Below are 16,417 nucleotides of genomic sequence, written 5' to 3'. Positions count from 1 at the left end.
CACATAGAATCTGTAAGGTTCTGGAGTCCATAAAACAGTATTTGATATGAGTCAGTTGTATAGAGTGTGAAAGATACTTAAATATTTCACTTTTGCACAAACTAGCTTTTATCTGTGTAAAAAAAAAAAAAGGCAACAAACAAACCCAAACAGACAGCAAAACAATCAAAACAAACACTACAAATGTTTGAGTGTTGTAGCACTTCAATAAAATCACATTTTTAATAATCTAGACTAGGATGTTGTAATAAACCTCATGCAAAGACCATCTAATTTATTGAGGCTCTTCAGCTTAGTCTGCAATAGAAAAGAGATTATTTGTTGTTTTTTTCTTAAGACGATATGATCTTTGAAGTTTTGTTACTGACTCAGCTGATGTTGTTTTGGGAAGGGCATAAAAGAGAACCCTAGATCCCTTTGTATAAGAATGCTATTTGATTTTGTTGCTGTTTGTTAAATTGTCATTTTGGTTTTGTGCATATTTTACAGTAAGGATTAAGGTAGGCAGACTATATTCCATATGATAAGGTGCTACTTATGGATAGGATGGAGCTATTTGGTGTGAACAAATCAGATACAAACTGAGTATAAAGGATGGTCTTGTTTTGCCTTTCTTCCTGCCTGCATTGGTAGCTTTCCTTGTCCAGCTTCTGATAAAACAGTCATCTGGACTGTAGTACTGAAAAGGCAGAGACCAATCATCATCATAACAGTTAAGTATTTACTTAGATGAGCATTATGTTGATAAAGCTGTGCAGAATGGCCCTTTGCTCTATGCAAGAGGAAAAAGTTCAACTGTTTAACAACAAAGCAAAACCAAAGAACCCCAGACTCTCTTTCAGAAGCAGCACGGAAGTGTCTCCCAGTGGCAGCTGTTAAATACACAGAAGATAAAAGCACAGCACAGAGTACTTCTTTGTGTCCCCCTCTGTTTTAATCAGCCTCAAATTTCATTTAAAAATACTTTCTGAAAGCCCCAGTCTGTCAGCTTTCAGATTTTCAGTAAGACGTTTGTGTCTAGAACAATTCTGCTTTAAGATCTATTTACCCAAGGATGATCCCCTGCACAGTTCCATTTTCTGTAAGGACTTTATTCCCCCAGTTTAACTTTGCACGCTATTTCTGGCTGGGATTGAGTTAAATTTCTTCACAGTAGCCTGTATGGGACGGTGTTTTGGATTTGTGACGGAAACAGTGCTTAACTTATTGAACTGCCTTTATCTTAGCCCACGAGTTTTCCCACTTTTACCCTTTCAGTTTTCTCCCCCGTTGCACCTTGGGGAGAGCGAGCAAGCGAGTGGCTGTGGGGGGCTTACTGCCTCCCGGGCTTAAACCATGACACCCAGCAACAGGCAGACAATGAGTTAATACTTACTTGTGAAGCCATTTCTCGGGACTGACAAATGAAGGGGAAAAAGAAAACAAAAGACAATTTAAACAGAAGTGAATGTAAAGAAACAGACATGGACCATGTACCAGGAATCACAGAAAATCACCTACTGAGGTAGTAAAAAAAAGATTTCATCTCTCTTTTTTATTTACTTTTTTTTTAATGAAATGGAAATGGTTTGAATCATAGGTGTGACGGTCATTGAGAGGCAGGCTAGATTCACTTGTTATTTAGTTGCCAAATCACTGAAACCTCGCTTTATTTTGAAAGGAATTATCTGTCAGTGAGGTGAGGGCTTCTCTTTTGCATAGTAAAAAAAGGGGGTGCCAAATGATAAATTGTAGATATAAAAATATTAATATTGGCATATATTGTTCCTGTGACTCGAGTTAACCATTAACTGACAGTTACTGTGTTACTGTGCAGTAAAAATTAAGTTCCAAAAGTCTGTTTAAACTCAAATTGATATTCATGTTGGAGGTTCTCCAAGTAACAAACCTTCAAGTTTATGGTTAAAATCCATATTCCTGAGTAACAGAGCAATTTACTTTTCTCTAACTTCCATTTTAAAGATCTCATCCAATGGCTTAATGTATTGAAAAGCTAAAATGGTAGGCCACGCTAATATTATTTCATTAGGGAAATCAGTCAAAAATTCCTTCAGCTTAAAAATATCAACAGCTGCTTTTTTTGTCACATAATAAACAAGCAGTGCCACTCTTCCACATTTGTCCAGTACTTGACAATTAGAAAATTTAACCAGGAGATTTCTCCAACCTCCTTCTGCTTCATCTATCTGATCTAAATCAAATTCTTCACCTGTGAAAGGTGGTAGGATCTAATATAGAACTCAACTCTTATCTACCAGACAGAGGCTTCCAGGCTGATTTGAGTGTCTGAATGTTTTAACAAACTGCTTCTTTGCAAAAGAAAATCACTACCTCCAGCTAAATCTGGGTCTGGTCTAATCAAGTATCCAGGCTCTTGAGCAGCTGCATGTGTACAGGCTCCAGCGGTTCCCAATGAAAATATTGAAAATATTTGAAAGATCTTTAATTTATCAGTTAAGCTTGTCTCAGAAGATGAATTTGAGTGTATATGCTTGCCCCCTGAACATCCTGCCAAAAAAATATGAAAGTTCACATAGAAAAGATGAGGGTTACTCTTGTAGTTACCCCTCCCCTGTGCAAATCCTATTTGCCAGTCAGCCTGTATGTTTGAAATCTTATGAAAATGCAGAAAGATAAAAACTAAGGGCACAAAAAATGCACTCTTCACAATATGTTGTATACTCACAGTTCAACTTTTTTTCATTCTCTTTTTTGTACCTGAAGTTAAATAGCCAGCCCTATTCTCTCAGAACATGAGGATAAAGCATCACCATGAATTTTATCTTATCCTTATTTAATGAATTCTTAAAATCTGATATCTCCTGTGTTTTCCTGAAAGCTATGACAGACTTTTTTTTATGTTAGCAGTGAGACTGACTACATTCTTCTCCAAGGAATGATTTTGATGGATTATGTTAATGCTGCTATATTTAAAAAATCATTTGACATTATTGCAGTGACACAGTCCACTGGCTAAGCAGTAAAAGCCACCTGCAGAGACAGCGGTGGTCCCCAAAGAGAGACACTGGGAACTGGGTGGAATCTTGCATAGATTTTTTTTCTCTCTTTTTTTCAAATTAACTTCATCTGAATGTTTTTACTTACTTCAGGATAAGTCTTGCAGTTAAGCATTATATGCCTTAGTGTTTTCTAATATTTTTCCAAAATATGGAAAAAAAATACAAATTGCCTGCCTCAGAAATCAGTGTAAACTATGTCTGAGTATTTCAGAAGAAAGGAGGAAGTTGTTGCTCAGTGTTGCATTTTAGAGCTGCTTTGGAGCCATGGTTTAATGAGATGTACCAATGGTCACATAAACAAATGGCTAATACATGACAGAAATAAGAGCTGCCCAAACAAACAAAAAAGTATGTTAAGTAGTCGGGGAAAAGTTCTTTTGTCATTCTTTATACGTTTATTCAGTAAACACATGAATACATATTTCAAAAATTGCCACTGTTTGGCAGCTATATTTAGAGATATCCCACAATACTTTTAATAACACTAACTAGAAATGAGCAACAAGAGACTAAATTAAAAAGTTGTGTGAATAGTGAAATGCCACCTGTTTCGATACAATGTTGATATTCTTGACAGACCTGACAGAGGACCTGGTTATAGAGCTTGTTACACACACTGCCATTAGTCACCACCTGCATGTTCAAACCAGAGCCTGTCCCAGCTGTGCCAGAGTTAGTGTGACCACGTATGTGTCAGCAGAGGGAGGCCTTGTATACTTTGTAATCAAATCCAAAGGAAAGCACAGTAAACTGACGTACCTCGGATGTTGAAAGCTTTTGGGATTCTGTCCTATAGACTCCAATTGGAATGTCTCCTGTAGAAGAACAAAGTTTCTGATACAGTCTGGCATATGTCCTAATCCATAGATCCTCTTCTGTGATTTTCATCTGAACAAATAATAATAGGAGGGAGAACTTTTAACTCTTGAGGGCTTATCACTTGTTCACCATGCTACGCATGAAAAAAAAATTTAAAACTAAACACTAACTGGTAATTATCATATTGTAGTATTGCACCTTTGCTCCACAACAAATCTGGAACTTCCACTGAGTTTGTAATACTGTTTCTTTTGCTTTCTCCCTGGTTAGAGGACATTGCAGTGCAAGCAGTTCAGTCTTACGAACTTCTGGTCTTGTTTTCAAGTTACTTAAAAACTTACATGGTATCCTTCATCCAGTGTTCATATTTGAGTAAAATATAAAAGAATGAACTAAATATTGGCAGCAGTAAGAAGCTGGTGATGGACAGACTCCAGAGTGCATGAGGATTTTGAATGCAGCCAAATTCACTGTTCACTAGACTGCAGGCTGAATATCTGGGGAGAAGAGAGCGGGGAGGAAGTAATACACTAAGCATAAATGGCATAAGGAAGTCTTAAATGAAGCTCAATTATTTCATTACTATGACACCAGCCTTATTTCAAGATGAAAATGAGCTCCTTTTTAGAGATTCAATTCTCTTACATTCACTGTAACAAAGCTTAATGATTGACCAAGAAATACATAATTGGTTTCTATTGAAGCAGCTTTTGTAAACCATCATTGATAACTTCCTTTTAGAGTACAACATCCTGCAATTCTTTTTAGGTCCCTAGAAAGCAACTTGAATTGATCTGTTTACCAGCTAGGGAATGATGGGTGTGGGAGAAAACAGAAGGGTGGGGTTTATTTTAATAATAATGTTAGTGATTTTATTTTTCATGTGTGTATATACACATAAAAATTGCACTGGGGAATACTGATGTACATAGCCAGACTGTGCAATATAGATAGTGCTTCCTGGGGTTTATATACTTAATTTTTAAGTTGTTTGCTAAACTGCCATTGCCACGTCATACAAAATGCACTTTTCCTGTGTTTTCCTGACTTTCCTATTTTCCTCTTTGCTTTATAAACTATATTGTATTTTCTTGGGAGGTGTTTTTTGCTATGGAACTAAAAATGTGTGTTTTCTATCAAATTTTCCTGTCTTCTCCCCTGGTGAAAAAGGAAACAGATGGCCTTTCTTGGACTTACACAAAAGGAAATGCCATACAAAGACATTGCAGACAGCAGAGAATCTTCTCTGGTACTCTGTACTAATTTTTTATTTTTTTTAATAACTTACAGAACAAAGAAACCCAGATCCTGGTGTGGTATCAAGTCCCAGCAGAAGTCTTGTAATAGAAATCATATAATCTTTCACAAATGACTGCCAGATTTTTTAACAGGAGAGACGGAAAAGAAAGAAAAAAGCTTTAATGAACAGATGAGCAGGTAACCATTAGCACCATGTATGAATTTCAAAGAAATTGAACATCTGTTTTTACAATCCATCTCTTTAAGTATCTTATCACTGTGGAAATAGCTATTCCTTTTTTTTTTGCTGAATTTACTTACATAAAGTTAAGTTTTCTAGTTTGGCTCTGCATGTGCATGCAATGTACATTCAGGATTCAGAAGACTAAGGCATAATAAGGCACCATAAAAGCAAAGATGAGTGTAGACATAAGATCAATGGAAGTAAAGTCTTAGCCTTACCAGGTGTGAAATTATAATGAACTCTTCTGTGCAAAAGAAATGCTGTCATATGCTAAATGGGTCTGAGAAGTGGGTAATACTGAGATGAAACTGCTATTAGTTTAATTCAAATGAGTAATTTTATGGTTTTTTAAGGGTTCATCTGTCTTGTCTCAGTCCAGGCTTGTTGCTGTGCTAACAGAAGTGTGTTGCTATTGGTTAAAAGGCAGAAATTAAGCTCAGTGTAGAAGTGTAGGCTAAGGCTGGGAAATAGCTGACATTAGATCAGCTAAAAATCACAAATATTTTTCCTCATGAGTTGGGATGCTGGAATCAGAGAGCCATGTGGGTGCTCTTCTAGCTGTGGTCAAACTGTTCATTGCCACCTCTTGGGTGCAGCAGGGCAGGATTCAAGGCTGGCTGTCAGTCCTTGTTGGAATATAACGTACAGTTAACTGTTTTGGCTTTATGCAAACAGAGAGCTAGCAAATAAATTTCATGAAGAAATACCTTACAAAGGTATTCTATAAATCCTTTATGGAATCTGAATTTGTTTAAACTCAGAAGCTAGACAGATTTAATTTGATACACAGTGATTCAACTATTTTAATTTTTACACTGGTAATCTTCCAGTGTGATGGGCTAAATGCTAATGAGCATCTTGAAGAAATTTTTTTTGTAACTTTCACTTATTGTTTATCTTGGCTGCATCATTTATGCTGCGAAATTTTTGTTAGATTACTAAGTGTATTCACCAGGATTTGCCAGACCAAGTTTTCATTTTTCAGTCAGTGCCCTAAAGATAATTCAAAGGCTTTTCTTTTGGCCTGTAACAGGAAGCCCCAGATGAATCCTGCTGTTCTTCATGTCATTTACTCTGTTCTTTGTATGCAGAAGATAAAAATGCTGTACAGAAAAGGATGGAACCATGAAAAAGAACAGAGTTGCTTTCATAGCATTTCTAACTTGGAATAAGGAAGATAATTCTAGAACAATGACAGTTCACCCATAAGCAGTAGGAGCTCAAAGAAAGGACGTGGAATTTAAGTGAGAATAAGTGTGTGGGACCTTTTGTTTTAAACACTTTGTATGAATGGTGTTAGTCTGTCAAGTCATAGCATGACTGTTCACATCTAGGAGGAAATATAAAATATTGAAGTGATTTGCTGGCAGGAGTTGTTGGTAATGACAGATTTGTTTATAAGTGTCTTCATATTCTTTTTTTTTTTTTTTTTTAGTTTTGCAGTATGTGATGTTGATATTCTGGGTCATGATTATGAAGATGTTTTATATGCAAATACACCTGTTTCTAGAGCATCTAGAATGTATATGTCCATATACATGACTGGTTTCCATATTAATGACTTCTTGACAGAAGTTTAGCTACAGTAATTCTATTTATGTTGAAGTTGCCTACAGGAAATTTATTGGAAGTAGAATTGCAATGAAAGAATATCTTTCATGCACAAAATTAGTAAGTTCCCTGCAACAGTGTTTCACACCTGAATACAAAAGCTGTCAACAGCCTGTCTCTAGGAACAAAGTAGGTAGCTGCTTTAGGTGAGCAGATTACATGGGCCATGGTGGTGTTGCTGCTTATTGTGTCTACCTTGATCCTTGAAAGCAAGTGCTGGGGGCTGCTGTTTGGTCATCCTGATGTATCAGGGTGTGCAGCAACATGGTCACTGCTGAAGAGCAAGCAATATTGTCCTATTTTTCCACCCTGAAACTAGAAACTACTACCTTCATTTACCCTGACTCTGTACTTTCTGATATTTTCTCTTCAACTGTCTGAGGCTGTTGCCCTTCCCTTATTCCCACTGACTGGCATCACTACCTTTTGCACGAGGAGCTCCATCCTGGATTCTGGGCAACAAGGTTGCCTTTTCTTCCCCCATTCAGTAACCACTGAATATATTCCATGTTAGGGTGTGAATACCTTACTTTAAAATAATTGGTCCTCTGGAGGTCTAGTCAACACAAGTAAGAGGACGGGCCACAATGGCATAATTGAGGCCTTTATGAGCAAATGCAGATGACTGATAAATTATACATTAAAGTAAATCTGTTGGGTTTTTTTGATTTGTTTTTTTAGAGACAGTGCTTTGTGGTAATGGGCACTTTCTGTTGCAGAGTACAAGTGTTAGTCTGTATAATCTGTAATTTATGTAGACCTTATCAAAACTGTTTGACTGTGGAGAGGTTCATAAACAGTATTTTACTATTTAACAACAGATTTTGTGCAAGGTCAGGGTGATTTTGGCACTGATAACTGAACTAATACCATCGTGTAGAACATGCTCTATTATCTTTTACCTTTGGTTGTTTCTGGTATAGACACACACTTTAATGGATCATATGTAGGAAAATAGGGTTATTTAACAATTAAGTACAATAGAATAGGTGGTAATATTTGTTTTAAGTCACATTATTGTTCACAGTACCTGATAAAGCAATGTATCCAACATACTGATGCTGAAAACCCTGCCAGCAGCAAAGGGCAGTCGAAACATAAATGCAAGATTAGATCCCTTCTCCCGCTCTTTCTGTTAAGGAATTAAAAAATAGGAAACAATTTTAATGATGGTTTTGGAAGGACTATAATAAAAACATGAAATTCATATTACCTTGAAAGAGATCAATAGTGTAAAATCCCTTTAATCTCTATATCGTGGCTTTCTACAAGTATGCAGCATCTTTGTCCAGTTTGTACAGTTTTTCAGGTTGAAAGATTTTGATTATTGTATATATTGTTTCAATTGTATATATTGTTTCAGTCATCACATTTCAAATCGTGTGGGCATATTCTACCAGATCAATTTAAAAAGGATAGAAGGATAGAATACTGTGGATGTAGAAGCCAGGAACGTGCCAGAATGTGCCAGCAGTTTTATTCCACAATAAGTGTGATGCCCAGCATCTCCTTTACTGACACTTTTTGGAATTAATGAGGAAGGGGATATAACTACTTAAAGACAATCATAGATTATTTCTAGGAACATAAATAAAAGATCATGGCATGAGTGTGTTCCGTAGAACTTCATATATATATGGCATTTTAAGGCACAGCTATTAGTAGATGGAGATCTTTACTTAATCCTCAATCTTCCTATGTTTGTGACTTTGCTCAAGTGATGAAGTATAGAATTTTTACTGCTTTCTAAATAATTACAGGTGTACTCCTGTGCTTTTAAGAACTTGTTAGCATGTGCTTCCTCTATTTAATTTAAAGTTAATTAATTATTTCCTTTGGGGTTTGCATGTTGTCAGAATAACAGAGAATATCTACACAGAAGGTCAAGTTCATACACTTTTCAGGTTTTTTCCCCTCTTTTCTACCTCCATTTATATTTGTGCCAAATCTTTTTTATGGTTCTTTATCATGCTTTTATATTTTTACTATTCTACATAAATACCTATTTCTTCATAACAGTAAATTCTGTCATACCAATAACATATCACCAGCCCCAAATTAATGTGAAACCCTGTATCAGCCACTCTGTCAGTGGATGAAAGAGATGTAGGGCCCATCTCTGATACAGGCAGTAATATGGGAGAGGCCATGAGAGGCTGTAACTGTTGTGTAACAACAATGCAAAGCTGCTCCAGTGAACATACAAGAAGTGGGGGGCAGTGTTGGTCATGCAAGAACATACAGAGGTGACAGAGGTAGTGGCTTGTTACAGGGAACAGTCAGTGCAGTTGGTTTTGGTTCTATCCTGACCTTTTGTCAAGACAGATTAATTTCCTGTTGTTGATCTGGAGCAATTTCCTAAAATCCCATCAGTTCAACAGCCAAATGTGTATGCTAATGGTTTGTAAAGTTATAGAATTGTAGCTGATGTAAATCATTAGAGATCCATGTAAAATAAGACACCAATTAAGAGGTACCAATCTGTTTTTATAAACCACGTCATTATTACTTGCTGTTACTTCATGTTAATTCAAATCTGCTTAATACCTGAACAATATTAAAAACAAAAAATGGAGAGGGTATGCCCTGTCCTTAACTGAAGGTTAAAAAAGCAGCCTGGCTTTGTGTATATCACTGCAAATATACTGGGCCATCCCAGATAGATTTCTGCTCACCTAACATCTATATGCTTATCCCCACGGAAGATACAAAATTACAGTATTGGTTTGATTAGAAGATATAGAGCTTGTACTTATTTCAAAATGATGCCTTGAAGGTTTAGAATTTTTATCCTTCAGTTAACACCCACAATATTTACTAGGAAAAAAAAACCCATAGAAAACTAAAGTGGGAATCTTATCCCAAACATTATAAATCCTTTCTTTCAAGGAAGAGGGAGTGGTTACCTCACTTGTTTTCTTATCTAAGGCAAATGGAGAACATAGATTTTAATAGATGTTAATTAAATAATTATAATTTTTAGACCATAGGTGTTTTGGTTTTCCTTTTCTCTGTTGTAAAAGGGTTGCTGCTTTCTCCTATGTCAGTGTTGAGTTTACTGTCAGATTTATTTATCTTGAAAATGAGAAAAGTTGCAGCTGCAACAGCAGATGGACAACTGATTTGTGTATCTTTCTTCTGCAGCCCACTGGGTTGAAAAGCCAATTTTGCAAATGTGTTTCAGTGCTACCTCAAGGCAACTTTCCTGACGTTTTCAGTCTTTCTGAAAATGAGGCGCTTAATGCAAAAATAACAAGCAACTATACGTTTCACTGCATTAGATAATTTTTACTGGAGTTTTTAATTGCCTTTCATTTTGCATGAGGGAGTTCTGAAACATCAAATGAACTACAACACCACCTGCGAAGTTCTTCCTGCAAATGTTAAGATGAAATGACTGGGAAATATCAACAGCAGGCAACTGCAACAGCAATGAAGAAAATGTTCTTTCTTTAAGGTAATTTATCTACCTCTATTTCAGCAGAACATAATTTGGATAGGAAGTTCATTAACTGTTCAGCTTCCAGCCTATATTCACAACTTTACATCTGCACAATAAACTAATAAATATAGGGAAGAATTTAAAATATTTTTAATTATTTCCAGAACTTCTGCTGGAAAAAATAGAGGAGCCTATGTAAAGCAAAAAAGAATTGAGATAAATATCCTCTTTTCACTGCATGGAAGTAGACAGGCTACAGTCCAGAGAGTATTCCAGAAGCAACTGAAATTAATTAAGAGAATATGTTAAAAAATAATTTAAAAAACCCTGTAGGTCATTGCACACCAAGGAACTGAGTTAGGTTGGAACAGTCTGGAGGGCACCATCCAGGTGCTGGCACTTGTTGCCCTGAATAAATTGGCAACGCGTGATTCCAGCCAGTTTCAGCTTATCCTTCCTGAATTTACTATTGAGGGAAGGAGTGCTAAAATCGAGGAGCCACAGGTGCAAACCTTAATGTATAGTGGGAGTGGCATAATCCAAATAAAGCTGTGCCTCCTGCTGCAAACAGCTCCTCTCTTTGCTTAACAACTTTTGTCTGGCTCCTTCACAGTTCTCCACCTTATGCACTTGTCAGAATACCACCCAAATAAGATTGAGCCTTCATGCTATTACAGGCAAAGGTCAACAAATCACAAAAGATCACCCATATATTTACATCTTGTGGCCGATATGTAAGCATGACAGTCAACTGAGTAACTTATCCCATCTCACCTACACAGGCTGAATTTTTGCAGAATTTGATTCCTCTGTAAGAAACTGGACTGTGAAGGTAAGTTTCTAGAAGAGGCTCTTTTCCATCAAGTAAAAATTAACTCCATGAATATTATACAATAAATAGTTAACCATATGAAATCCCCCCAATCTAGGAAATTTATTGTACGTCTAGAAAATGGAAATTATATGTTAATTCTGTATGATGGTAATGATTTTAGCATGAATTCAAATTTGCCAAGATATGTAAGATACCTGAGGTGCAGAGATTTGGAGGCTACACAAGAGAACCTAGCAGTAAGATAGATAGATAAATAGCAAGGGGAAAAAGAGATGACTGGAGTGAAAGATTTCTGTCTTTGAAGACTGTCACAGTGACATTATTTGTCTTACTCTCATAAACTCAGAAAATGGCCAGAAAGATCATGAAGGTGATACTGTAAGTTTTGTGCAGTGCAGAGGTGGGTAGGTCAGATCACCAGTGAAGTTCTCTGGAAAAGAGGGTTGTCCTTGAGTTTACCAACTTAAACAGATGCACAGTATTACTTCATATGCTCCATCTAATGTTTTAACAATAGTGTTTTGAACAAGCATATTAAATTTATCTTCCCACAGCCTTCCTGTTCCACAGCTCACAAATACCAATGTATGCATGTCAGTGCATAGAATATGAATGTTTTATATAGCAATTAAGTGGTGTCACTATCCTTACTGGCACTAGGACTGTCCTTTGACAGAGAACAATTGCTGTTCTCAAACTGTCACAGCAGCACCAAATATCTCATACAGATACAGGGTAATGCATACAGAAGATAAAGTTTTAGTGCCTTTAAAGTGATGTGGAATAAAAAAATATAATAAAAGCTGTATGTTTTAAGTGTTTAGTTAATGAAAAGGTTTTTCATGTTAATTGCCTGTATCAGCCTCTTGGAAAACCATATTAGCTCTGAATATTCAATTATCAAAAAATATTCACTTTTCCTTGAGATTGGTTGGTTGATTAATATTATATTGTAAAGTAATGGAAATCAAGTCATGTTTCATTCTTAAATAAGGGTAGAGTTTTGAAAAAAATATCTTTGACAGTAGCTCTCTACAACCGTAAACCATTTCACTGTTTCCACTGTTTTGAAATGATTGTTACAAAATCAGAAAAAGGAGTAAAATTATAACATTTAAATTGGGGGTAGGAGTGGAGGCAAATCTCCTTACCTTTTCTAATTTGGATAGAGCAAGAGAATAGCAGTCTTTGGCTCTGAACTGCATGAATCTCATGTTGGCTGGGTGAGTTAATTCTGTGATAATGCTTAGGCTTGAGAACAACCTGTATTTTAAAAGAATGTAACAGTTATACCTCTAATTATAACAATTCACAAATGTAAGGCTCTACGTAATGCTACAGCTTGTGCTCATGTCCATGTTTTTAATGAAGTCCCTGAAACCTCTGGTGGGTTGTGGCACAATGAAATGCTAGTACAATAGCAGAGGAGACTACAAAACATTCTCTGTAGAATTCACAAAGAAACACATATACATTCAAACGGTTAACGGCTAGAAAGAAACCACTTAATTTCATTGCCAGAGGTTTTATTAAATGATTTCTAAAATGACACTAATCTGTATGAAATAACAGGAAATGCAAAGTTATACAGCCTTCACTTAGTGCCTGGTTGCATGTAAACTGCTACTAGTTTATATACTCTTTCCATTTGATATCTTTGCTTGAGTCCTCTTTGTATGCTGTGACTGGAGACTGAGCAACACAGATGAAAACTGACACTTGTGGGAGTGGCTGAGAAAATGTATGTTTATGTATACCTGTGTTGTCACTTTGAAATATTTACATATACAAAATATTAAACACTAACACCAAGTCAAGCTTCTAGCAACAAAAAGCAGTGAGGAAAGTTTAACCGTGATCTGACTGAAGTACACAGGTTTTCAAGAAGGAGACCAAGGAGCCCCTCCTCTGCACTCAGGGCTCTAAGAACTAGGAAGAAAATCATAGTTTATGCTATGTAAATACTAAACAATTTGGAATAGAACTCAGATTATTATTTGAGTATTTCCTCTAAAGTGTCAGAAAATAAGATGTGTATTTGTAATCTCTTCTGCTGATCCTGACAGTACTTATCTACGCATGACGATAGATGTTAAATGTGATCATATGAGGCAAAATGGACTTGGCAAACTGGGTGAGAACATGGATCACTTAACAATGACCATTTGTGTGCACTGTTGCTGGAAAGGCATTTCAGGAATTTCTGTACCTTTGTACTGTTATACAATCTACTTCTGTCCTACTAAAGATTAAGTACTTAGGGATGGAGCCTACATGCACAGATTAAAGAGATGATAACCAAACCCTTGGGATGCAACTGTGAAATAATCTTCACTTGTATGCTGTGTGTTACAAAAACCTGCCAGTGCTCATGAAAGTATCACACTTGTAGGTATAAACTTGGACTTATAAAGTAGCTTAACAAATGTGTTCAAGTTCAGAGGAAGAAGAATAATTTTCCTCTGCATTGATTCTATACCATGTAGTATTGAATTACTTAAGCTTCTGCTGGCTGGATGTTTTCTCGTATTGCTGTATTAAAGGTCATGCATTCATATTTGAAAACTAACAATAACATTCAGAACTAAGAGTAACAGGAAATTAAAAGCTGATCTAATGATAAAATATACAAAATTTACAGGAAAAAAAATGCAGGTTGCTAGGTTTCCATTAAAGATGGGTTCAGTTTATCATCAAGATATGAAAACTGATTTATATTAGGAAATCAGTTTCAAAACTGGTATTGGTAAAATTCATATTTTACTTACGAGTGCCTTCTAGCTGAATTAGGGGAAATTACTCTCCAGGTAGTCTGGGACAGATTGCCTCTTGCCCTGGGTGCAAGGCACACTGCCTGCAAGCTTTCAGCACTGGAGCAGGCTACTTCTGTGCAAAGATCCCTCTCTTCTATCCTATTCTCGTAAGAAAGACTGGATGGGGCAGAGAATGCCCTCATCAGCCTGATGGAAGGCATGGGTTGCTGTTGAACAGGCAGTTGAAAATCAGACAAGCAAGAGATACATTTAGTTCTTTCCTGAACCAAAATGGTAAACCAAGAAAACAATGTAATGCCGTCATAATGCCTCATTTAGTTTATCTCTAAACTGGTGCTGACAGCTAGATACCAGCCAAACTATTGACTTGTTAGGTGTACAGCAGTCAAAAGCTTCTTGCAGGATTTCAAATAGAGCCTTCAAGACATTAGCTAGTAAAACTTTAAAACAGGGCCTCCCAAACACCACCATTTAAAGCTTTTAATTATTAGAGCAAGAGTAGATATAAACACTTCTAGTACAGACCTACTGCCTGAGGAAACCCAGCTTTTCTGAGGTGGACTCGGAACTGTCTCAACTCAGTGATTGGCTTTTCATTTTAAAAAGTGAAAAGCATCTTAAGGCATAGTCCCAGAGTATTAAATTCTTCTTTCATTTTTAAACTGTGATAACTTGTTCTTTCCCATCCAAAGGATTAAAGATTTCCTTTCTTAGTCAGTGTGCCCATTTGAGTCACACTTCTTTACTCCTTTTAACTATAATTAAGTCAGGTAAGCTAGTGTTGTGACAGTTTTAATTGGTATGGAACAGCTTCTAGCCTTAAAGGTGCTCATAACCCTGTCCTTATAAAGAATTTGTCTGTCTTCTAAGGCAGGGCAGCAGGACACACTCTTCTGGCAAAGCAGGATTATAATTTATGTAAATCAAGCAATAATGTCAGAACAGATATATGAGAACTGCCAGCATAGGCCAAACAGTACTGCAGCTCGCTCACATCACTGTTTCAGGCCTGAGTAGATGAGTGAGGGTTAGATTAGCCTGTGTCCTCTGAATGATTTCACTTGGTGAGACTTAAGTGGAATCTCTACTGTGATATCTTTGAGAACAGCATATATTAACTCCTGTGGTTTAAAATCCTTCTTTAAAACTACAGTTTGTGTTAAGTGCAGTTGCTCTCCACCATGTTTGGTCTCTTCTTCATTAGTTTTTTATATAATTAGCTATTATTAAGTAATGAAAAAGCTTTAAATATATTTTTAAAGGTAATTTACAAAACTATATACCTTAGTGCAATGAATGTAGTTTATTCTGTAGAGCAGGTATGTGTCACTACCTTATGCCTCTTCCCAAAGCTTGCTTATTTCTATGCTTTTAAGTAATATAAAAATGCAGTGTAATTATTGTACGTGTTCTAGGGAAAAAAAGTAGAAAAAAAATGTATACAATACACTCTTTGTGAAAGATTACAGAGTTTTATGAAAAAGTATTGATAAGCCTTAAACCAAGCTATTTATTATGGTTTATTTTGACTGTGAATAGTACCATGCAGTCTGATACTGAACCAGATATGTGGCTTGTACGTGAGTTAAAGCTGCCATCTAGTTGCAAGCACTGTGCAAGACAACTGAAGGCGAATATAGTAAGATCTAGTTGGATACCTATAGTATGTAGTTTGCTACTATGATCTTTTACAAAGTAGAACACAGCTACAGGAAAAACCAACTGGTACTTTGCAAGTTTTATTTTTTATTCGACTCATTTTTCTGTTTTATATTTGGGGGTAAAATGCATTTCTGAAAAAGCGATGTATGTGAAAATCCTCAGCGAGACACCCTCGCAGGTGTTTTAACCCAGCAGGTTAAAAGTAGACCTGAATGATGCACAGATGAAGTTTGACTATGGTTTCAAACCCAAATTTAATCAGTGTGATTATTAAACACACACACTTGTGCTAGTATCAGGTACCAATTCAAAAACCCAAAGATACTAAAAGACAGAACTAAACTTTCTTGTGCAACAGATTTTGCTTCTTTTGAGCCTATGAAGAAATGCTAACAACATTTAACTGCATTCTCACAGAGCTGCATTTACAAAAAAAAGCTCAGTTGAAATACCTGTATTTTAATGAGCTCAGTTTTCTGAGACACTGACAGATTCAAAAGACTTTTACTGTGCACCTCTCTCCAGTTTTATTTGGAAGGCTTGACACAGAAAAGACGTAATTGCAATAAAAGCAATACTGAATGATACTCAATCCCCTAAGGAAAGACTTAATTTTTTTCCAGTTTTTATTAGAATGAACACAAGGATGTGCTGAGCCCCAAATCGGGGAGGCATTTCATAGTTGACTGAGTAGTGTGTTTTGTTTTGTGTGAGATTTTTTTGATGTTTTTGTTAAGCAAATAATACTTTTCACAGTTCAGAGACATGCAT

The 16,417-nt window shown here is 36.2% G+C and overlaps 1 protein-coding gene across 10 annotated transcripts in view; it reads right to left on the bottom strand.

Moving 5' to 3' along the window:
* Positions 1-16,417, bottom strand: part of KCNT2 (potassium sodium-activated channel subfamily T member 2) — a 120,647-nt gene that overhangs the window by 9,902 nt on the left and 94,328 nt on the right. For 5 of the 10 annotated variants that reach the window (XR_007907244.1, XM_051804324.1, XM_051804347.1 and 2 more), the window contains 5 exons: positions 12,362-12,473; positions 7,964-8,065; positions 5,128-5,211; positions 3,780-3,908; positions 1,376-1,396 (listed from right to left, as the gene is read on the bottom strand). Coding sequence is in view for 9 of the 10 variants with exons in the window: in XM_051804324.1 (XP_051660284.1) it covers positions 1,376-1,396; positions 3,780-3,908; positions 5,128-5,211; positions 7,964-8,065; positions 12,362-12,473 (448 nt within the window). In the remaining variant the exon portion in view is untranslated. The remainder of the gene's footprint in view (positions 1-1,375; positions 1,397-3,779; positions 3,909-5,127; positions 5,212-7,963; positions 8,066-12,361; positions 12,474-16,417) is intronic. The other 5 variants (XM_051804337.1, XM_051804386.1, XM_051804358.1 and 2 more) reach the window with 2 other exon arrangements.

The sequence above is a fragment of the Manacus candei genome, unplaced genomic scaffold, assembly GCF_025592945.1.
Source record: "Manacus candei isolate 608988 ecotype Guabito, Panama unplaced genomic scaffold, ASM2559294v1 h1tg000005l, whole genome shotgun sequence".
NCBI classification, from domain to species: Eukaryota; Metazoa; Chordata; class Aves; order Passeriformes; family Pipridae; genus Manacus; species Manacus candei.
This window is presented reverse-complemented; position numbering and strand designations above follow the sequence as displayed.